Raw genomic sequence first — 23,200 nt, 5'->3', positions numbered from 1 at the left:
TGCAGCGTCACCAACCACCAGACCAGGCTCCCAGAGCCACATCCAGCCCGGCCTTGAATGCCTCCAGGGATGGGGCATCCACAAGCTCCTCGGGCAGCCTGTTCCAGTGCGTCACCACCTTCTGAGTGAAAAACTTCCTCCTAATATCTAACCTAAACCTACTCTGTATCAGTTTAAAACCATTTCCCCTTGTCCTATCACTATCCAACCACGTGGACAGTGGTACATATAGCAAGAAGCTAGGTGAGAAGCTTTATTTTAATTAGCATGTAATTTTTAATCCATTTACCAGGCACGCTTAAAAGACTATGCATCCAAAATATATCCGCTTTCACCTCACTTCATGTTTTGCGCAATAAAACATTTCAATGCTAAGTTTGGCTCTGCGAGCTTACATAAATGTTTTACCTTTACAGGAATATCATCATCTTGATTTGCAGTTTCAGCAGTAAAGACATATGATATTTCTTTATGAGATGTTGTCTGCCTGCAAATGGCGCATTTAATTGAGCTCCGGCGGGTGCCAACACTGTACTGCTCTATGATGATAGCTATACACTCATTACAAAAACAATGCCCACACGTCAGCACAGCCCACTGTACAGGGAACAGAAAAAAAGAGCAACAGTTTCACCTAAACGTGAAGGAAAAGCAGTTCCTTAATACATATTAAATTACATTTTCATAGCAAAATTATTTCCATTGAAGTCAGCAGATTAAAAATGAAGAATTTTAGAAACGTTTTCAGGATTTTAAATTAGAAGACATTACAGTCTCATTTCTGTAAATGGTCACCTCTAATGCATAGGCAGAACAAGAATTTACAACCTTTTTAAAAAAGATCATGCAAATGTTAACATAGTAAAAGTCACAGTGGTTTGGGTTGGAACCTTTCAAGGTGCTACAGGCAGGACATCTTTCACCAGATCAGGCTGTCCAAAGACTCATTCAGCTTGACTTTGAGCACTTTCAGAAATGGGGCAACCATGATTTCCTTGGGTAATTTATTCCAATGTCTTCAACTATACTTTTTTTTTTTTTTAAATAATAAAGATACAAAAGAAATTAGAACATCTTTGGATTTTAAGATTTTGAACAGAGAATATAAACCTTTTATTGACAACCTTTTATTTCTAATGCAGAAACTATTTTTCATTTGAGGGATTAAATCTACATCTCATCTCTGACCTTCCTTATCAGAGAAGTAATTTGTAAAACAACCTTTTTGTGCTACGAATTAGAGTCTGAACAATTTTTGTGAGTCCAGGAAGCAGAGGGAACTAACAGAATGACTGACAAGCAAGAAAGTTACATTTGAGGCTTTGCGAGGTTTTTCCAATTAAGTGAATGGAATTAGGACTGCTCACAAATGAGAAAGATGTTATTTCAGGGGAAAGGATGGCACATTAGAAGAAGGGTTTAATTCCCATTCTAGCATCACATTCAGTTAAAACTATATGTTGAAAAATTGACATATAACTGACTCAGCTCCAGGTAGTCTTCATAAAAGCAAAAACTGCTGTCTGAAGCACCTTACCTGTTTTCCCAGTTGACGTGCACAGATAGGACACGGTTCTGGATTAACTCCCCCAGTAGTTTTATGTTGAGACTAGAGTACAAAAAATAGACTTTATGAATTGAAACACAGAAAGTTAGTCTATACTTACAAGTTTCTAGAAAAAATGAATGCTGAAACCCTTAAAGTGCATACATACATTCAAAAATTTCACTCATGAAAAACTCTGTTTTGAATTAAAAAAAAAAACAACACAGTTCACAGTAAATAAATGAAGTGCTGCTCATGCAGCAGTCTTGCAGATGGCATCTGCATCTCTACTGCAGCTTTAAAAAAATCTGAGCACAATGGAAGCTTTAAATGAGATGCTCCTCGTACTTTGCATCAGTTTGATATTGTAAGAAAACAAACATACTTAATCATGCTTCCTTAAGCAAAAATTGCACATACTTGAACAGTAAGATTAACACTGCAACACACATGGAGTTGTCTTTTTTATATTCATTTGATATATGAAGCTGCTTTTCCTGTTTAAGGAGATAAGCTCTTGGTAAAATAGCAAGAGTACTTGACAAGGTATGTAATTTTACAAGGCTTCTACTGAACATAGTCCAGTTAATTTAGAGAGTATTTTAACTGTAAATATTTCATAGTTTTATGTTTGTGTAATTAAGCGAATGGTCAAAACATACAATGTAATAACTATGACAATACAGTAACGTGGAGAATAGCACATTTTTGACACATACCGAAGCACTTTCAAAAAAAGTTTTCTGTAAAGAAAGTTTTAAATGAAAATTTTAAATGAAAAGTTTCTTCAGCTAGGAAAATACAATGCATCCGTTTAATTTGGTAAAGAGCAAGAGCCATAAACCTTACTTTCTCCAGATTAGTGAGATATAGAAGTTGTCCCAGTTTCTTTTGAAGCTGTGATTTAGCAACTGCCTTATCGTTCAGAAGTTTCACGCGGTTTTGCTCCACCTATGGAAACAGTTTTAAACATGTATAAAAAATTGGAAAGAACACACAGATGGAATGTCTAATTTCCAGCAGAGAAAAGAAGCTTTCTTATCTAACACTAAGAAAGAAAAAAGGAAAATTTCTATTTTTGCAAAAATAATAATAAAAAAATAGGAGGTTGAATTAACCCATCATTTTCTTTACGTTCACGAACGGAAAACTGCCCGTACATTTCATGTAAAACAGTATTTTTCTTTGCTCCTCTCAAACATCCCAAAATCAAAACAGAGACATGCTATAGGCCTTACGTACAGATCTTGATACATTTTGCTGCTGTTTAAGAAAGTCTTCATTTATTCTATAAAATATATATATTTTTTCCTGTCAGTGTGTTTACCTCATGCGGCTCTATGATGTGGAGAACTGGTGGATTTGGTTTTGGCTCATCAGGATGACGCACCCTCAGCCGTTCTGTAGCCATTGCTAGTTCATCAATAGCAGACACGTGATCCCTTAGTACCATCCAATATTCATGAAGTAACTATAAGAAAAGCCTAAACAAATTAGCAGCAGAACTGAGTTGAGATCCCTTTATACGAGTCCACCATACAATACATATTATGAAAATATTTTTGGAGTAAGAGATGATATTTCTTTACAGAAATTCAGAGACCACAACAAAATATGAAGGAAGACAAGATTATCCCTATACCTTTTGCTTGCTTCTCCGGTTTACTTATAAAACAAGTATCTCTTATTTCTATGACTACTACTACAATAGGTAATACAATGAAAAATGAAGAAAACAAAAAAGCAAACAAAAAGCATTGCAAGACTAAGCAAATACTGAATAAGGGGAAATTTTTTGAAGAGTTAGCTATTACAGCTATTACAGCACAAAGATCAAAGGCAAAGCGGAGAATGGTCTCGATGAAAGAACAGACAAGCAAAAGGTGAAGATTAAATCGGACTCAGACCTCTCAAGCAAAAGGAAGTGCTGACTTCCTATAAAAGAACTACTAGGAAAAAAATCAGAAAATCTACCAGTTTACAAATTACTGGTAATACTGTAAAACTTCTTCCGAAGCTTTTCATAATGTATGTACTATATAAAGTAGTCCTTATTGACCTTACTGAAATTACAAGATTTTTTGCAAATGCCAAAAATCACTTTTTATTGATCAAAAATGAGAAGAGGAAACATTCAAAAGAAACACTTTTCATTGCATCTAGTTAATGACACCTCTGTGAACAAAAGCTCATCCCCTTACTCTATCACTTATTTACTGCAAGGAAACCCAGTCATGCAAGCAAGCGTGAATAGAGCCATAGAATCCTCCAGTAGTTCCCCCTAGAAGAGGGAACATGAGACCAAAGGCTTTAGATTATACTGTTTGGCAAACAACATCTAGGAAAAAAAGCAGTAGTGATGGGACATCTGTAAGCAGAAGACAACTGAAGTTGAATTAAAGAACTGAAAAACATCTCATTTGTGAGCCTCACTACAGTCTGATTTAACTAAATATAAAAATGCATTTAATTACATCTGTGTACACTGTCCTAGGAGCAACAACAAAAGCACTTACTAAATTGCTTAGCTACCAGTATGGCTCTTTTAAAAATCCTTAAATCAGATCTAAATCATCAATTCAAACTGTGTAATAAGCACCATGAAAAATGCTTTGTGAAGACAGACTTTCAGGAGCACAACTTAGATAATTGTTCATCCACAGCTTAAGTTTGTTTATATTATATAAAACGGACTATATAACTGTTTCTTTGCCATCTCATTTACTATACCTTATATTCCTTTTTCCATGCTTCAAAGAGTTCCAGAAATATGCTACCTTCTTCAGTTAGCTTAACATCCAGCCGGTGTGCTTTGGCAAAGGAGAGAATAGCTTTCAAGGCACGCTCAGTTTCACTAGCTGCCCACAGTCCTCTACTCGTGGTGGGCAAACGATCATCAACAAGTCCTTCTTCATCTTCTATCATCTCTTCAAATATAGCCATTTGGCCTTTAACACTTAAAAATCAAACCAGCAAGTTAGCACTGATACAGAACTCCACATCAGTTTCTAACTATTTATCATATATTTCAACCTTCTAATATTTGATTAAAGGAAAAAGCAAACCAAACCAGTATAGACATCTATTTCACTATTTGATATCTCAAAAAACTTACTTCCAACACAGCAAATCCAGCACCAGCAATTAAATCACTGTATGTGCTATTTCTCAACTCAGATTCATTAATAGCTTTTTGTAAATGCTTAGACATCTTAATTACCTTCATAAGTTAAGAATGATTCTAGAATACCACATTAAAAGAAAACCAATTGATTTCTTTAATCAGCAGCAGAAGCAAATTCTGAAGCAAAATAAAATGCTGCGCACTGCACAAGAACAGCATAGCTTCTCTGTTCTCTCCTTAACAAGCAAGGCCTATTCAGAAAACACCCTAATGTTTCTTAATGATCCCATTGATCATAACAGAACTCCCACTAGCGCAGCAATCTCAAGATATTTGACTTTGGCTTTGTCATTGCGAGGGATATAAGAGAGAAAAGTTAAAAAGGACTCAGAGGGCTGTAATCCACATCTCTGCACTGCTGACTATGTCAATTTCTTTCAGACCACAGACTGGTGTAACCTTTCCTTCAGGTCACAGCTGCATTCAGACCTTTGAGGTTTTAGTAAAATCGTGTTGAGTTTGTACAGAGTAATTAAAAAAATTAAAAATCAGAAAGGATATGGTATTACATCATTTACAACCAAACTGCAGACAAATACTTGTACAAACAGGAAAACCTTAATTTAGTATACCTGCAGTTACAACATCCACTTTCTGAATACTTCAACACTGCGTTTCAAACACACTGCCAAATTATAGCAGTCTAAGAAAAAGTGGCATGTATTTGCTCTATCTACACAACTTTTTCTAATCAATTTTTTTACACAAAAAAATAAATCTGAATAAAAAGAAATTGCTATTGAGACAACAGGCAAGGAGTTGCCATAACCTGTTCATAAAGTATCCCACAAAACGCAAAGCAGAAAATAAGACAATCCAGTTCACTTCTGTTTGTAATGAGAAATTTATAGTTATGTACTTACGTATGAGAAAAGAGTTTTGACTCATATTCTGTGAACAACTCATCAGCCTTACAAAAGACACAGCTGCAATACAGAAGATTGGAAAAAAACCCACTCAATTTGATCAATTCTGCAATTTCTTATTCCAAAATAAAAAACCCACAGAGGGCCCTCAAAAAAAAAAAAAAAGCAAATTAAGTCTTATCTTTACACAGTATAGCATCTGATGAGAAAGCATTTCACAGGCATAGCATTATTCTATCATTCTATAAAGTTCTCAACTGATAGGGTGGCCAAGCATAGGAACAAGCTATCCAGGGAAGTGGTCATGGCCCCAAGCTTTTATGTGTTCCAGAAGCATTTTGACAATGCTCTTGAATATATGATTTAACTCTTAGGCTGCCCTGTGTGAAGACTGAAGCTAGATTTGATGACCATCATGGATTTCTTCCAGCTTCAGATATTCTATGACTCTATAAAGACAACATGATTCTAACAGTTGGACCTGTGATGTCTATGTACGTAAAAATCCTGAATACCAAATGAAAACTTGAATCTTTTTTCTCATTTCAAATAAAGGAAAAAAATCATTAAAACATCTCTAAAATGTATTTTACATTTCCTAGACATACTTGTTAAGTGGAAGTCTAACAGGTCGCAAGTGGCAAATAGTGGCAGCCTCAATAACCTCCTTTGAGGGAGGGCCTTCTAAATTTTTCACTGCTTCTCTTACAATCTTCTGGAACTTCTTCACTTCATCCATCTGGGTTGTGAGCAGGTATTGAAGGCCTCTACAGTCTCTGAATCTGATACAAAGAAAAAGGGAACCAATAGCACACAGTCACCTAATCCAAATTTATTTCAGTATTTTGAAGAAGTAATAATATTTAACAACATATCAAGTTCAAACAAATGCTTACTGCTAATGTGATGCTAGCTGTTAGGAATCATTCTGTTGCATCCCTTGAGATGATGCCTGGTGTTTGTTGAATAAAACGACTCTTCCCAAGGCTCAAGTGAGACCAAATGTTAGTAGCCAACACTAACCAGCAACATTCTGAACCACACTACAAATCTACTGAATGCAAGCAACTATGTATTCTCATATGTCTCATTTGCATCTGTTGGCCAAACTTATTTTCAATAAGCTGTGTAGTTCGCAGCGAACACATGCGTTCATTGCAAGAAGTACACTGCTCATTAAGTAGTTGACTTACAAAGAAAATCATTAAAAATGGACATTAAAGCAAAACATTTTCCTGGAAACATTCCATTTTCCATGCAACATGAACAACCAGTAAAGTACTTCCTATACTGCGTTTTTCCTGTGGGCTCCTTTACTGAGGGTTCACAATGTCTGACACTCATATGCAAGACAGTTTTGCAAGACCGTGCTTCTGTGCCTTAAGGGAAGTTTGATCAAAAACATCCTTTTTGTAAAGCGAGGAGAGAAAAGCAAAAGGTTTGCCAGCACTACTGAAGTTTGGATTTCAAAACAACCTAGTTAAGCAAATATGAGTTAGCTTAACCAAGTTACACATACAGTGGAATCACAGGTCTACTGTTAATAAAATCAGCTATTTAATATTCCAGATTTACCGCATGGGAGAAATCTCCATACAAGTTGATGAACATAAATCTCTGAGCAAGAGTTGGAATCTATAAGCAAGGAGGAGTTCTGCTAGGTGACCTCCAGATGTCATTCCAATCCATTATTACATAATTTCACAAAAACTGGAATTGCTTCAGAGTACCACACAAATACTACTAACTGCTTGACCTGATGTTCCATATCAGAAGTTCCATTCTGTACAAGTACAATAAAGAGTACCCGGTAAGATAATTTGTTTACATAACATGAGCTAGTAAAGCACTGCTTCCCAAGTTCAGATTCTTTCTAACATAGTGATGCTATTTTATGTTGTTAAAGACTTTCTGATACAGTCTGTTCGCTTCCCATTTCTGTGAATCAGATTCTTCTAGACGTCATCCAAATTTAATGTAATGAACATTCAATCTCTCATCCAGCAGTTGCTATAAAAACTATAAAACCACAGTATGATAATACAGAGGAACACTTTAAAGAATGCTTATCTAGGAAAAAAGTGTAATTCTCCTGTTTTTCTTTCCAAGCCTAGGTAGTTATGATTTTTTGGACAGTAATTGAAACTTAATTACAGCCTAGATGCTCTGAAGCCTAAGTGCCTGCTATTTAACTGCAACTGTTAGCAAAAACTGATTAGAAGACTTGAGCAGACATAACTGTATTCATTAGCCTAATTCAGCTATTATCTTACTTATCTGCCATGGAGAGTTTATTTGTCTGTTGTTTGTAGTTGCAGGTTATTTCATTTTGCACACGCTGAACAAGCTCTTCATCAATGGCGTACTGTATTGCTGTCTGGATGACATCCAACCACCAAGGAGAACTAGAATGTATCTGTCCACAAACAAACATTTATCTGTGACCATTCAACAATCAATTTACACCTTGTGGCAGAGGCTTATACTGCTCTTTAAGCTACACTTCAACACAGAATCGTATATTCCCATTCTGATATATACGTGGCAGAGAGGCTAGCGCCATGGTAGGAAATTTGGCTTCTTGGACCCTGGGGTGATTTGCTCGGTGCCTGTCCTGAAGGCTGCTGATGGGGCCCACCTAGGTCATAAGGGGAAAGAATTTAGGCCCAGGAAATGTCTGGGCTCACTGACAGGGCTTTAAACTAGGTTTGAAGGGAGAAAGGGTGATAGTAGGGTCACCACTCAGTCACCTTAATTAAATTAAAAATAATCGAGCCTTCAGGATAACAACTAAATGCACATCAGAAAGGAGAGTTCCTTTGGAAATAACCGAAATACCATCTGACACTTCACAGAAATGTTTCAAGGGCAAAACCTGCAACATACTGACTAAAACTGTATGGGAAACACAAAGTTAAAAAAAAAAAAAAAAAAAAACAAACAGCATGGTATTAAACTTTACTAGAACCATCTCACCACTATCCCATGTTTCTTTCCTAAGCCATCTTTTCACCAAGCATTGTGAACCTCTTTGTGCAGTCAACAGAATATTTTGAGGCTCTGTGTATATGCACATACTGCCTAAGTCTCACTACAAACACAGCTTCAAAGAACTGTTATGGACAATAAGAGACTGGAATTCTGGATAAACTAATTTAAATAGCTATAAGAATATCCAATGACTAAACATGTACAAGGTACCTGCCTTTCTCTGGAGCTCCCGAATGGTCTGTAGAACTGGCTGTAAAGCCTGATGGGCTTCTGCAACTTCTGCATTGGATTTACTCATATAATGCTGTCGAAGTTGTTCTGCCTGTATGGAAATGAGAGTTTAACTTACTTATCCACAACTCACATTTATGTAGTAGAAAAATGCAGAAACTCCCATGTTTCTTTCTCCAGCAATATTTAGGTTTTTTCTCCCCCCTCTAGAATCAAGCATTTACTAGTAAGTCCAAAGAAAACACTAGAGAGGTAAAATTATTGCAAATATATTATGCCATTTTGCTTTTGGACTAGCCCTAATAATACACTAAGAATACAGTGAATTATAAAAGGAATGGGAATTTAACTCATAATTCTTACTTCTCTATATATTAAAATACATTACGTTGAAGCCAAACAATAAAGAGATCCTAGAATAATGAGAACCACACAATTTAACTTCACTGACATACAGAACTTACATACAGGTTTAAATTAACAGTTTAAATTTTATTATTTTTAGGTGCATTTGATTTTTTTTTTTTTTTGTAAATAAGTTACTTTTGACAGTGAAAACCTGTTGCGATATGCATGATACTCTGCATGCTATCATCTCTGTGATATTTTCAGTACCAGCTTACATATTATCTTACTTAAAACCTGATGAACAGAAAACTCTGCATTGAAAAGAAAAAAAAAAAAAAATCAGAAGATATCCTAATACAGAAAACTGATCACCATGACATAAATGGAGATGCTGAAAGAACTGGACTTGTGTGATCTAGAGCAGGAGGACTTAGAGGGTACAAAATAGCAGATTTCAAAAAGCAAAATGGGCGCCACCAACAACAGGGGGCCCGTCACATTAATGAAGTACACTGAAGCGTCACAGGGAAAGTGAGGATTCAGGATAGCATAGGCTGTGTATAATCAATGAATATACAGATGTTATAATTAAGAAATAAACAAGAGAGTTTGGCTAAGCAGGTTATTATACCAAAAAGAGAATAAATAGAGCGCTTACCCTTCTCTTGGGCTCACTGTAAAACTCCAAAGGAGAGATCTCCAGAAGAGATCCTTCCCCACTGGTAGCCAGCTCTTAAATGGGTCTAGGAGAGATGGAGCCAGGCTCCACCCCTTCCAGCAGTACAGGTGAATCGCCTTCACCTGTGCTCCCCTGGCTGACTCATGGCTCGCCTCAGGTGATCAATCAGAGGTTCAGGCCGTGATTCAGCAGTTCCCATACAGCCCATCAGGAAGAATCTACCTCTGAGGTGCCCTCAAAACATCCTTGGGCATATCACAGTTGAATTACTGCACCACGTAGGTTGACCAGGCTGCAGCCTGGTGGTCTCCCTGCTCCATGAACTTTATGGAACTTACACTGGCACCACAAACTCTCACAGACAAACACAAAGGAAGCAAAGGAGTGCAAGTGCTGCATGAATTCAAGGATGATGACATATGCTAGAAACTAACTGGAACATAAGATGACTGTGAGCTCATCACAAGCACCAGATTTAGTTAGTTTGAAAGGACTGAGTACATAGCATAAGAAAAGGCACAATAAGAAGGAGCCACATATTCTCAGTGTGGATTCAGACTTGCACTCAGTTGGCCTCCAGATCAATAGCCCACCCACCATCAGAAGGAAGGACCCTTCTGCCAAATGCCAGGGGATAAACGAACACAGCAGGGCTGTTTTCCCAGAGGAAAACCAACACCAGCAGGAAGGCTTACAGGACGTGGGTAAAAGCAATAATTTTTGCATCTGTGTAATCTGGAGAAAGGCCTTGAAGAATTAATTGCAAATACCCACCCAGCTTCATCAAAGAAGAACTAAACTTCTCCTTTTTCCCCACCATCTCTCCTTGTTTCCTTTGTTTTTACTTGGCCTACATTGATGGGACGTGATTAGACCCAGAACCAAAAGAAACCCTGAGCATCTCTTTATTATTTGTGAGTCATACAGAACAAGAAAACAGCCATAAGTTGATATGGGAGGATCCCACACCAGCACACAATACCAGCTATTTCACCAGAGATTTCCCTGACAAGGATACAGTTTAAAAAAGCTTATATAGGGTGATTTTCATGTGATTGTCATGCAGTGACTTGCTTGTCTGGCCAAAGATGGTCAATTTTTCTGGACAGGGAAGAACTTGCGACAGCAGGATATGTAAGTTCAACATAAATAATACAGGGAATAAGAAAGCAGTAGATTTTATTTACTATAAGACAGGAAAGCTTTTTTTGGAATTGAGGGGACCTGTACAGGAAAAACAAACTTAATCTACATAAAAAAGACCGACTACCTGCATTTAAAATTATAAAAATTAAGTGTAAGGAAAAAAATCAGGAGGCACTCTTCATCAGTAACATCTGTGCAAGTTATTTACATGTGAATATTGTAGGGTGGGGGAAAATCATAATTCAGAAGAGTCAGAACTTCTATAAAACACACTCACAACATAATAAGTAATGAAGCATTAAGAATAGTGTCATTTTGCTGGTCATTTCTGTTCATATCTCACACATCAAATATCATTTGATTTTACCAACCTGAAAAGGAATGCATGCAGTTAATTTGAAAGTTTTGGTTAGAGAAAATATTTAAGGATAAAAAAAAATAGAAGGGTGCTCTTCAAAATGTATTTATATAAAAATGAACGAGATTTACCTCTGCTGAAAGCTGACTGTCACGCAAAGTTGGAGGAATTCCTGTGTGCTTTGCCAACAACTCCATCAAGTTGTGTGTGGAATGAAGTCTCTAAACAAACAAAAAAGTCACAGTAGTAATGGAAAGATACATTGCAATAACAATGACAGGAGATGCTTCATCAGTAATTAAATGTAACAGCAAGAAATCAGTATTCATTTAAATGATTTCTCTCCCCCCCTCATGAAAGTGTATTATAATAAACATTGTTTTTCTCATTTTACTAAAGATGGAATGAAAGTAGCAAATCAATAGGCAAGTCTTCAGACTGTGTCCTGTACTCATCCTCTGAATTAAAACTGCCTTTGACTATTAAGGAAAACAAGTTATTTATTTATCTTACAGCACATTCTTGGTAAATAATTCAGAAGTTTATATGTAGATGTCACATGATCTACTAAAACAAACAAAATATAAGGGAAAAAAAGCTCCAGAAAATTTTAACCATTTTTTGTAAATAAAAGGTGACTGCATAAAACAAATCTTTTTGCTTACTTTTCAAGGAAGGAGGAAACTACATTATTTCAAGACTACTCTCTTCCCTCTTATCCTAGATTCATCCTATCTGTCCCAAATCAGACTCCTAATGTTATGCTGCCTGCATATTCTGTAAACTTCAAATAACCTCCACCACCATATTCTTGTTCCCTTCTCACCCCCTGGATTCACTTCATTTTTGCCTTATTACTGCATTAAGCCATTGAAGAACACCAGCCAGCACAGCAGTGGCTTGCTATTTTCCTAGAGTCAAAGCTGGGAAGCACTCAATAGAAGGAGAATTTTATTACACAGAGTCAATAATACTACGCAATGTACATTAAAAAAAATAAAGTTACTTCATATTCACTCCTGTAAAATAGATTCATTAACAACCTTGTTACATGTTACTTAAATTTATGCTGATATGGTTACATTAGCTGAAAAGAAAAAAAAAAAGCCTCAATTTTACAGAGATTGAAGAAGTACAATGCAAGCATCAAATAACCAGATAAAGTCACTGAAAGACTGATTGAGTTGCTTAATGGAGCAAGCAAAGTAAAGAAAATAGATAACTGATCACACTTGAAATCTGTCATACTGAAAAGAATTTTGGTCAATTTAGAACTGATAATTCTTGAAATATATAGCTGTTACTAACATAACTGTTTATTGATCATTAGCATATATTCATATTTTTATATTGTATTCAAAGCATATTCGTGTTTTAACTGAAAATTGATTTCTCCATGTTTCAGTACAATTTCAGAGAACATCTTGTACAGTGCAATAATTGTATTGTGTACCATTTGGGACATTAATATCATTCTTAATGTCATCCCAGCATCCTATATTTGCACTAGCATGTAAAATAATACCACTAATGGGAGCAGTCATGGTCACATACACAAATCTAGGAATTCAGCTTGTTAAGTTTATTACAGAACAGCAGGTGGAGATCACACACTGCTTCTGGGATATCATTAAGACTGAGAAGCAAGAGCTTTTTAGAAACACAACAGCTTTTAAAAAAAGACAACTGAAGGTCACTATAGAGATTCCTAGCTAAAGACCACGATAATGACAGCTGGCTGTAAGAGTCAATCAGTTCATCGCTTGGGGAAAAGAAAGGCATAACCTGTTAAATTAAATCGAGAGTATTCCAATTATTAACCATGTCTTTCTATGTCATAATGTTCACTCACTTGCAAGGAATCTGTTTTGAGTTTTTCTTTGTGCTCTTCAGAAGAACGTAACACTTCTCGGTACAGCTCTGCAGCTAATGTGTATTCTCCTGGATTAAAAAAAATAATAATAATCAAAACAAAAACATCTATATACACACACTGTGTCATCTTTAAATATCCTGGCTGCCAGGACTGACTATCCAACATTCAAAATTAACTAAGATATTTTCAGAGAGGCTGTATAACAAACAGCTTGCTGTCAAACAATCCATGCTCATTCTGCTTGCCCCAAAACTAGAAAAGACAAACAGCACTGTATCTTACACAGAGCAAGGAAGTTTCTAAGCTAAGTATCATTTGTGACTGCAAGCTTTTAAACTTCGTGATCTTAAAATATTAATCCACAGTTGCCTACAAAAAAAAAATCTTACACATCACACTGAAAAAAAAAATCCACCATCTACAACTCACTGCAGGTATTTAGTTATAAATGTGCATTACACGTGTTAGTCTTTCAGAGTAGTAACTACAATTGGTCATGCTTCAGAAACAGAAATAATTACACAAATGCTTACACCGTAACTGCAGATGGAGCAGCATCACAATCACTTCTCAGAAGACAAATTAGATAAACTCATTTAAGAAAAAATACAAAATTAATGCTGTGTACATAAAACTGGAAACATTAAAGAAAGTGGAAATTGACAATCAGCGCAATACAGCTATAGTCTGATACAGAATACTGGCTTGTTACTGATGTCTATGTAAATAGCTCATTCTACAACTGAAATCATATACAGAGAGAAATGCAGGCCTAGCACAATAGCAGAGGCTTTGTAAAGATACAGGGTGTAGAATAGAAGAGCACAACAGCCATGGCATAATGCACAGGCTTGGCAGAGAATAAGGAAACCACGGCTATGAAAAAAATTCACAAGCAGTTGCAAAAAATGCAGACCTAGAAGTGGGCAAAACTGTTTTTAGGGACAACAAAGATAAGGAGAAATAGTGCATCACATTAACAAAAGGCATTAACATTTACTATAAATTTGGTACTAATGTGAAGCTACAGGCAAATGAAGAAAAAGAAAAGTGCAGAAGCATGAGAGCAGACAAAAAAGACCCTAACTGCATCCTTAAGAAATCAACACACTACATTCCTTCCATGGAGAACTTCATATGCTGACAACTAGCCTCACACCTCTCTTCCCACCAGTATGAAACCACCACCAGCACTGCAACACAGAGGAACAGCGGGAACCAAGTGTGACTACAGCAATTTTAACTACATTACTTTTTTTTCTGCCCGTAACAATTCAAATTAATAATGATTAGATTCATAAGATCACAGTTACACTAATAATCAATGCTTAAGTAAAAAGGTATGCTTCCTCCTTGCTGATCAAGAAGACAGCATAACAGTAATTCTGGGGGAAAAAAAAAAAAGACACTAGAATAGAGCTGTCTGACTTCTGTTTCCAATTAATGCTTTTTTTTTTTTTTTTTTTTTAAATCAATTTGCTCCTCAAAGTGAGCTGGGAAAAATTCAAGCATCTTCTCAATTTTAGAGTAGTAAGTACTAGGCAGAGAGGCATTTCTTTTACATTCATGCCACTCTAATTTATTATTATTTTTGTTTTCTAGGACATTTAAAAATAATACAATTGTTTTTGTTTTTCATTCAAAGCTTTTTTCCTCCTAACTCACATTAAACACATTAACAGAGCTGAACAGCAGGCTGCACAAATTTAACTGCTAGGCAAAAGCACAGACTTTGAAATGCAGCAAGTAGCCTCCAGAGTTTATTAAGACTTGCACATGGTAAGGGACACATAAGAAGCCCAGAAAGAAGGGTGCTGATAAAACATAAGCAACTTAAGCAGAGTTATACATGTGATTTATTTTATTCTCCCAGTACACGTAAAAATGACAGAAAGATAGAAATAAAGAGGAAACAAACAGGAAAATCAGAAGTAGTTTGCTCTGTCATCTAGGAATGTTGGTTTTGTTACAAACTCTTTAATAAGACTCCATACTTTTCCCAGGGTTTCACACATGAAAAAGCCCCAATTTCAAAAATGCTTTCAAAACCATTATTGGCCACTAAAAGACTTAAACACAGAACAGATATCCAGTCTTACCTTTAATGATATGGATACCGGCTAAGCCATTAAGAGCACACACCAGCTGTCGGTGAGCCTCCTCACACTCCGTTCTACATTTCTTCTGCAGAGATGTAAGCAGCTCTTCCATGGTCATGGTGCTGGAACAGAGACCAAGTGACTCAAGTTTGAAACTAAGCCACACGTATGGGAACTGTTGAGTCACAGCCTGAACCACTGATTGAGCACCTGGGGAAAGGACCTGGTCAGCCCTGGGAGCGCAGGTGAAGGCAATTCAGTTGTGGGACCAGAAGGCGCGGAGCCTGGCTGTACCGCTCTTAGGCTTCATTTAAGGGCTGACAGACACTGAGGAAGGATCTCTTTCTGGAGAAAGCTTTCCTGTAAACCTGGAATTTTCTGATATCGGAGAGCAACCTTCTTCCATTCCTTCATAGCACCTTTCTTTTGTGCTAGTTCTTCCGTCATCACACCTTCGCTGTTATGTCTTTCTCATTATATTGATCTGTCCAAAACTGCTACACCACAATAATACAGAATTATAATTGCCATGCTGTGTAGCATGAGATACTACATTATGTACAACAATGGCTGTGCAAATATTTATTAGAGACTAAACATTAACACATTTTTATCAGCTGCTCTTTCAGATATAATTTTCCCCCAAACTGAGTATGTCAAGAGATTGAAATCTAGTAAAAATAGGCAGAAGCATGACAAGAAAAAACATTAGAACCAGGTAAAATAAGAGTGCAAAATATGTTGCTCTGTTATAGTAGAGAACTAGAAACAGTCAAAAATAGATCTCATTTTGCCAGGAGATGAGAGAACAAAATGAGAAATGAAAACAGTCATGAGAGACTATATTTCCCTCTCCATCAGCAATTAAATATACAAAACTTATTAAATATTGAGGTAACGTATATGCGGAAAGAAAACAGCAATGATGAGCAAGTACCATTATAGACTTCCTTTTCTACATTTGTTTGTAATTGTATTTCTTCAGAGGAATTTAGTTAGAAGTGAATTAGCTGAAAAGAAAAATGAAGGAAAGGAAGAGATAAGAAGAACAAGTAAGAAAAGAAGTGAGAGGGAAGCATAAAGAATAGCTTGAAGCAAAGCCAAGGGACAAATTCAGGCAGGAAGAAGAATTATGTAAAGAGATGTGAAAGTAAAATGAAACAACAGTCTACTACATCTGACCTGAGGTTGCTTCTATGACCAACTAAAATGCTAAAAATGCTAAAATACCCTTCTACCCTCCTAGAGATCTGCCTCTCACTTCATTCACTTTATGGAGAAATATTTACTATTTGATGTACGTTGTTACAGAAGAGTAAGGATGACACCACTTGTGTGCAGTCTCTGCCCAAGCATGCAGGAAGGGTATCCCTGACCATGACCTTAAGTGACTTTTCTTGCAACATCGTTCTATTTACGTAATTGGTTCCCCGAGTTCCTATTCTGGTATAATAGCAGAGCAGGCTTTAGATTACTATAATCATAATTTATAGTTAGCATAATTCTGCGATGTACTAATAAAGACACAACACACCCACTACTCATAGTCTGATCCTTCTACCACTACTGCCTCTCTTTCGTTCTCAAAACCATCGGAGGCTTCAAGAAAAATTACAAAAACAATGGTAATAGCAATAGGTTTGGTTCACCAATACATACAGATAGTGCTTGGAAACAAGTTTTCATAGTATATATCATCCTGAGATAGATTTAATTTAATTTTCATTGTTAGCTTTCTTTTTTTTTTTTTTTTTTTTTAAACCCACAGTTACTACGCAGCTGTCATTCCTGAGGCTTTCCACTAGAATCACTGCAGCTCCTAAGCCATTTCCAACACACAGTTTTACATATTTTTTTTACACTCCACTGGCACATCTGAATACAGATTATGTCGTAGGGACATTGATTTTTCTCTTGTTCTCTTCTCTTGCTTCCACATTAGTAGAATGCGAGACAAAGTGGCACAGCACAGTCACTACTGTTGGTCCCTGGTGAAATAGCTGTGAAGTCAGTTAGAGCTGCTTAGACACACTGAAGGTGCCCTGTATGAGGAACAGGAAGGAACAGACACAACACTTCACAAGAGGATGGAAAGAAATTGAAAAGATGACCAAACACAGGAAATAGTAGAAATAATATTGCTAGTAATGAATACATGTTCTTCCTTGCTTGTAGCTTAAAAATGAAACAGTGTAAGGAGTGCTCTAATATTTTAAAATAGAAACACCTTGTTCTCAAAAGCCTCTTCCAAAGGCATAAAAAAAAAAAAAGCAGCCATGTTTTTCAGAGAGTGCTAGCAACATAGTTTAGGTCTAATAAAGACTAACACACAGCTGGACGCTATTTGCAGAGCACCTATGAAAAGGGTGATCATAAAAGCATGCAAAAAAAAAAAAAAGCAGTTTTCACATTCTGATCTACATTTACTAGTTGTGCAACCTCACATTGAAAAAAAAATTGATTTAAAGAACTAATCCTGCTTATTCATTTTCTTGGTTGTTCTCAATGAAAGCTAGCTTTGTGGGAAAGAAGAAAATTGGTGTTCTAGTTTAAAACTGAAAAAGAATGTTTCGTTTCACACCGTGTCACCTGCAACATCCTAGTATGCAATAGCATCATAAGCCTAACTTGTTACTGCACAGTCAAGTGTCTCTCAGTACTATTCATGTTCTTTAGCACAAGAATTACACTAATTACCCTACTGTCTTCAATTCAACCTCTGATGTCAGTTAGCTGGACAGTGACATAGTTGCATAGTTAACTAAAGAAGCTTATTAGGCTTGTTTAAAAGTTGTACAAGATAATGCATTGTTAGGGACAACTGAAGTTTTGCTTTAGATAAAGCAAACCATTTAGGAACTGACAAAAACTCACCTCTTCTGTAAGGGCAAGAACTCTCCTCGAACAGCTTGTGGATGACAGCAGGCCTGCCTCAGCCGCAACAAAGGGTACAGAATGGATGTCACAGTCCTTCTATCTAGGCTACTAAGCTTAAGAGTCCAATCCGAAATCTTCCTGAGTTTTGCCAATGCATCCTGGCAGCACACCTCATGCTGGCGATGATAGAAGTGTCTCTCCACAGGAGAAAAGTGAAGCCAGTGTATATTTTCTGTCTGAGGGGGAATTTGAATCTGCAATTAAAAAGAAAAAAAAAAAACAAAACAAATTTGTAAATAAAGCTGTAAGTCATCTTCATAAATTTTAAAACAAAAAAATCTCATTCTTACTTGGTCGATCACATCTTTCTTTGCTGATCTCCACATTATCTTGGCAATCAGATTATAGAGAGGCTGGGAATTTTTCCTACAATAAGGTCGATACAAAAGTTGGTCCCACCAATGTTTGACCCAGTAAGGATCAATTCCAAGGAAAAGGACTAATCCATATAGATCTGCCAAGAAAAGGAAGTTTTACATGTTTTTAGTATTTCAGAATATGCTTTCAAAAAAAAAAAAAAAAAAAAAAGTCAATTTTCACAGACAGTTTACTATACCAAAGTCAATTTTCACAGACAGTTTACTATACCTGAAGCAAATATATTTTTTTAGCCATCACCTTTTCCAGTTATTCCCTCAAAAAATAGTTACCAAGAGGAGGTAGAGGACTTGGTGTGGAAGAGGAGCCTCTTCGCTGGTTAGTTGTTGATTTTTATACAACTTGTTGGAATATGGCTGTTTGTGAGACAGTTCCCTAACTTCAAGTTCAGCTGAACACTGATGAATCTAAATCTACTCAAAGTACAGGTGAGAGGCAGAAATTACATGACGGCATATGGTTAGCCAAGTTTGCCAGCTTTTTCTCAAACAATATTGCTCAGTATTATTGCTTTACAGCCTGCTGTGCACCAACTGTCTGCTCACCCTCCTAAAGTGGCTGTAATTCAGGAGATGTTCACCCTTCAACTATAGCAGCAGAAATTAACAAAATACATTACTATTGTTTTCTTCCCTTGACAGAACAGAACTTGCTAATTCTGCCTAATTCAGAAGTCCATCATTTTGAGAGGAAAAACTTTTAGAACATGCTAACTTTAAACTTGTACCTGAAACTTACTGGAAAACTACAGGAGTACACATGAAAAGTGCTTCACGTGAACAGCATGGAAACAGACACACGTGACAGTACTCTCAAGTTCTTTAAGACCTGGTAGTGACTACATTCTATACTCTTTTAGCTTGATGATAATCTCAGTATTCAGCTGAGAGCCGTAAGAATTCACCATATACATCTTAAGGGACGGGAAGCAAACTCCTGGAACCTGATCTGCACAAGAAGAGAGCGATTCTTACTTTATTACAGCAGTGGCAGGTACAGATTCAAATTAGCAGTTTTCATGTCCTGTGTGGCAGGGGCCCCTATTTATAGCCTGAGTGATAGACCAGCACATATTACAGACAGTATGATGTTTCAGATATGTATCAAATCAATCCTATCACATACAAGGGACTCAATCAAGGTAATTGAGACAATCAAATCAGTCATTTTCTACTACAGTGTTTTCTTTATTAATTATGAATGCTCTAATATATGCATTATAAATTTTATTCATAATTCCATAATGGATTAATATCCAATACTGACTTTTACAGTGATTTCATATCTTAACAATAGACTAGGAATGTACATAAATGCTTACACTGATTCATCCACTTTCAAACTGATTGCCTCAATGTGTAGCCTTTATTCCTAAATCCACCAGAGAACACAAGGAGATGGGAAGATTCAGTTAGTTCCCTTTCTTTATTCCTATGTTTGCCTAAAGCCTGTCTGCAAAAACTGAGTACCTCAGGAAAAAGACCAGACAAATGACACCTAACATACAGCTCCCTACTCCACAACTTATATTAATTCATTAAGTCCTTATATAGACTTAAAACAGTTTCACGGAGCTTTATTTTAATATGATTTCTAGAATTTATATTAGTGGTTGGTAAGTACATAGCAGTCAGTGCCCACAGTATTTCTTACCAGGCTACATAAAAAGCAAACACAGCATGACTTGCTGTATTTGACAGATTGTACAACCAGAGCAAACTCTTTAGTTATAATACAGAGGTTAACAGTTACCCACTCTTATATGGAAGAAGAGGCCTGAGACATCTGCTTGACACATAGCTTCTCCTTTCCAGAAGTACTTTTCCTAACCCAGGGAAATGAGATCTCAGCTCAGCAATTTTTATATCAATACATCTACTGACGTCTTTATTACATATTTACAGTTTCTGACTTGCAAAATCAGAGTACAATGTAAATTCTGAGCAAAACTTGCAGACATTTCAACTGTTTCAAACAACTGCCTAATCATTAGAACAAGGAAAAGTGACAGCTGACATTGTGGCATTAAATCTCACCTTCTAATCCTCGCTGCACGGGAGTGCCACTGACACACCAACGATTGATTCCACTTAAACGGAGTGCCATTTCAGCAGCCTAGACAAAAAGGCAGAACAAACAGGAAGGAAAACAAAATATTTTCAGACTGTGTTCCCCTATTTCTTTTTGTTCAGAATACATTATCAGTCTAAAAAACTTAACGTATCTATAAGCAGCATCAGTACAATATATTACGAAAACGTGTCCACTTTGAAGAAATCAAGTGCAATCAAATGTTCACAAGAGACAAACAGTTAGCAAAAGTGGTGTACATAAAAGGAACACTATGACCTATACACCATTATGTAAGCAGCATTTTTGTCTTCTTATCTTGGACAAAGACTGGAAAAGCACTATTTAAAATTATCTGCCTCTGCAGACCTAAGAATTTCCAGAGACACTGTAGTTTATTTTTAACTTCTAGACCCAAGCTACGTATCTAAGCCTCTGAATCATGTTACAGAACAGGCTAGCATTGTTTGAAAATTATCAAACACTACATACAACATTGTGACCTAGTTCTTTGAACTGTCAGTATAGATTAGGCTTTTTTGAGCTGGATATATTTCAGTCTGCTAAAATTTCAACAGAGAAACATTTAATAATAAAAATCTCCAACAGAAAATGTACTTTGAAAGAAGATGATACAAGGACAAATGACCCAAGCAGAGTGAATGTTAGGAGCTGGGGTAGGCTAGTTTAATTACTTTAATAAGCCTGTCAAAACCTTTTCATAGAATCGTTTAGGTTGGAAAAGACCTTAAAGATCATAAAGTCCAACCATGACCTAACCATACTACCTCAACTCTAACAACCCTATGCTAAATCATGACCCCAAGCACCACATCCAAATGGTTTTTAAACCCATCCAGGGATGGTGACTCAACCTCCTCCTGGGGAGCCTATTCCAGTGCTTAACAACTCTTTCTGTAAAGAAGTTTTTCCTGACATCCAATCTAAACTTACAGTGGCACAGCTTGAGGTGATTTCCCCTCATCCCATCATCTGTGAGAAGAGATCAACCCCACTATGGCTGTAAGCACCTTTCAGATATTGGAAGAGAGCAATAAGGTTTCCCCTCAGCCTCCTTTTCTCCAGACTAAACAGCCCCAGTTCCTTCAGTCTCTCCTGGTAGGGAATATTCTACAGGCCCTTCTTTGGACCTGCTCCAGCACCTGAATGTCCCTTCTGTACTGTGGTGCCCAAAACTGAATACAGTACTCTTGGTGAGGCCTCAGCAGCGCCAAGTACAGGGCAGGATGACTTCCCTAGTCCTGCTCACCACACCATTCCTATGTATTGCCTGATACAAGCCAAGATGCCAACGGCCTTCTTGGCCACCGGGCACACTGCTGGCTCATATTCAGCCAATTGTCCACCAGTACACCAAGGTTCCTTTCCATTAGGCAGCTTTCCAGCCACTCCTCCCCAAGCATGTAGGGTTGCCTGGGGTTGTTGTGACCAAAATGCAGGACCCAACACTTGGCCCTATTGAAACTCACGCAGTTTACCTTGGCCCATCAATCCAGGCTATCCAGGTCCTTCTGTAGTGCCTTTCTCCCCTCTGGCAGATGAACACTCCCTCCCAACTTGTTTCATTGTTAAATAACACATGACTGGGAATATCGTACATCATACCTTTGCAGTAGTACATTCAACCATTTGTGCTTCATCAAGGCAGATCCTCCACCACTCCACTGCTACTAAGGGGCTCGGGATGGCCATGTAGCGCTTCTGGTTCCTGAAACGGCGCCCATCTTCGCTGTTGCTATGGGGTATGTCCACATAGTTCAGTTCAGTACGGAGGACATCGTACGTTGTGATAACCACATCCTGCTCTGCCAACATGTGTGGCTGCAAAAAGCCATGCCTCTTCACACCTTGATACACCTACGTTGATTTGTTTGCAATAATATACGAGAAAAGAATTTAACAATAACGCAAAAATATCAGTATAGCTTCATACATGCATACTTTCAGAAGTGTTCTTATAAAATAAGACCTGTATTCATAAAGTAACATAGTGGAAAAACTTTAATAATACAGGTAATAAATGCAATACATTGATGCAAATTTTTATGTATAATTATTTACATATGTACAAGATTTCAAACTTTTTTTTTTCTCCTCTGAAAAAAAGAAATTTTAGGATTTGCCACAACAGTTATTTGTTGGGGAAGTTGCAGGCAAGATTAAACATCCTGTTACACTGCAAGAAGCATTCTGTCAGTCAGCGTCACACACTCTCTCCTCTCATTTACTGCAGCTGGACATTACCTTTCTCCTCTCATTCCCCTTATCATCCACACCACAGTAATTCCATAAGGAAAAGGCAAAAACAGTGGTATGCAGCAAAATAACAAAATAGTTGAAAACAAAGTGATACTTTGGGTAATCCCTGATCAACAAAAACAACCTTTAAAGAGAGTCATAAAATGAAAAGAATACCCCAGGGAGAAACAATCCCTGTGCACTGATAGAGTTGTATTATAAATCCTTCATA

The 23,200-nt window shown here is 36.9% G+C and overlaps 1 protein-coding gene across 2 annotated transcripts in view; it reads right to left on the bottom strand.

Annotated features, from left to right (window-relative positions):
• SHPRH (SNF2 histone linker PHD RING helicase) overlaps positions 1-23,200 on the bottom strand; it is a 46,595-nt gene that overhangs the window by 10,826 nt on the left and 12,569 nt on the right. For both annotated transcript variants that reach the window (XM_052673722.1, XM_052673730.1), the window contains 16 exons: positions 22,336-22,587; positions 20,676-20,754; positions 18,552-18,715; positions 18,199-18,455; positions 15,325-15,446; positions 13,202-13,290; positions 11,481-11,570; positions 8,802-8,909; positions 7,870-8,012; positions 6,205-6,378; positions 5,594-5,656; positions 4,277-4,502; positions 2,874-3,017; positions 2,396-2,497; positions 1,538-1,609; positions 409-597 (listed from right to left, as the gene is read on the bottom strand). In XM_052673722.1, the coding sequence (XP_052529682.1) occupies positions 409-597; positions 1,538-1,609; positions 2,396-2,497; positions 2,874-3,017; positions 4,277-4,502; positions 5,594-5,656; positions 6,205-6,378; positions 7,870-8,012; positions 8,802-8,909; positions 11,481-11,570; positions 13,202-13,290; positions 15,325-15,446; positions 18,199-18,455; positions 18,552-18,715; positions 20,676-20,754; positions 22,336-22,587 (2,274 nt within the window). The remainder of the gene's footprint in view (positions 1-408; positions 598-1,537; positions 1,610-2,395; positions 2,498-2,873; positions 3,018-4,276; positions 4,503-5,593; positions 5,657-6,204; positions 6,379-7,869; positions 8,013-8,801; positions 8,910-11,480; positions 11,571-13,201; positions 13,291-15,324; positions 15,447-18,198; positions 18,456-18,551; positions 18,716-20,675; positions 20,755-22,335; positions 22,588-23,200) is intronic.

This window comes from Tympanuchus pallidicinctus, unplaced genomic scaffold (assembly GCF_026119805.1).
Source record: "Tympanuchus pallidicinctus isolate F22 unplaced genomic scaffold, pur_lepc_1.0 scaffold1, whole genome shotgun sequence".
Lineage (NCBI taxonomy): Eukaryota > Metazoa > Chordata > Aves > Galliformes > Phasianidae > Tympanuchus > Tympanuchus pallidicinctus.
The sequence above is the reverse complement of the archived record's forward strand: the minus strand, read 5'-3'. Positions and strand labels throughout refer to the sequence as shown.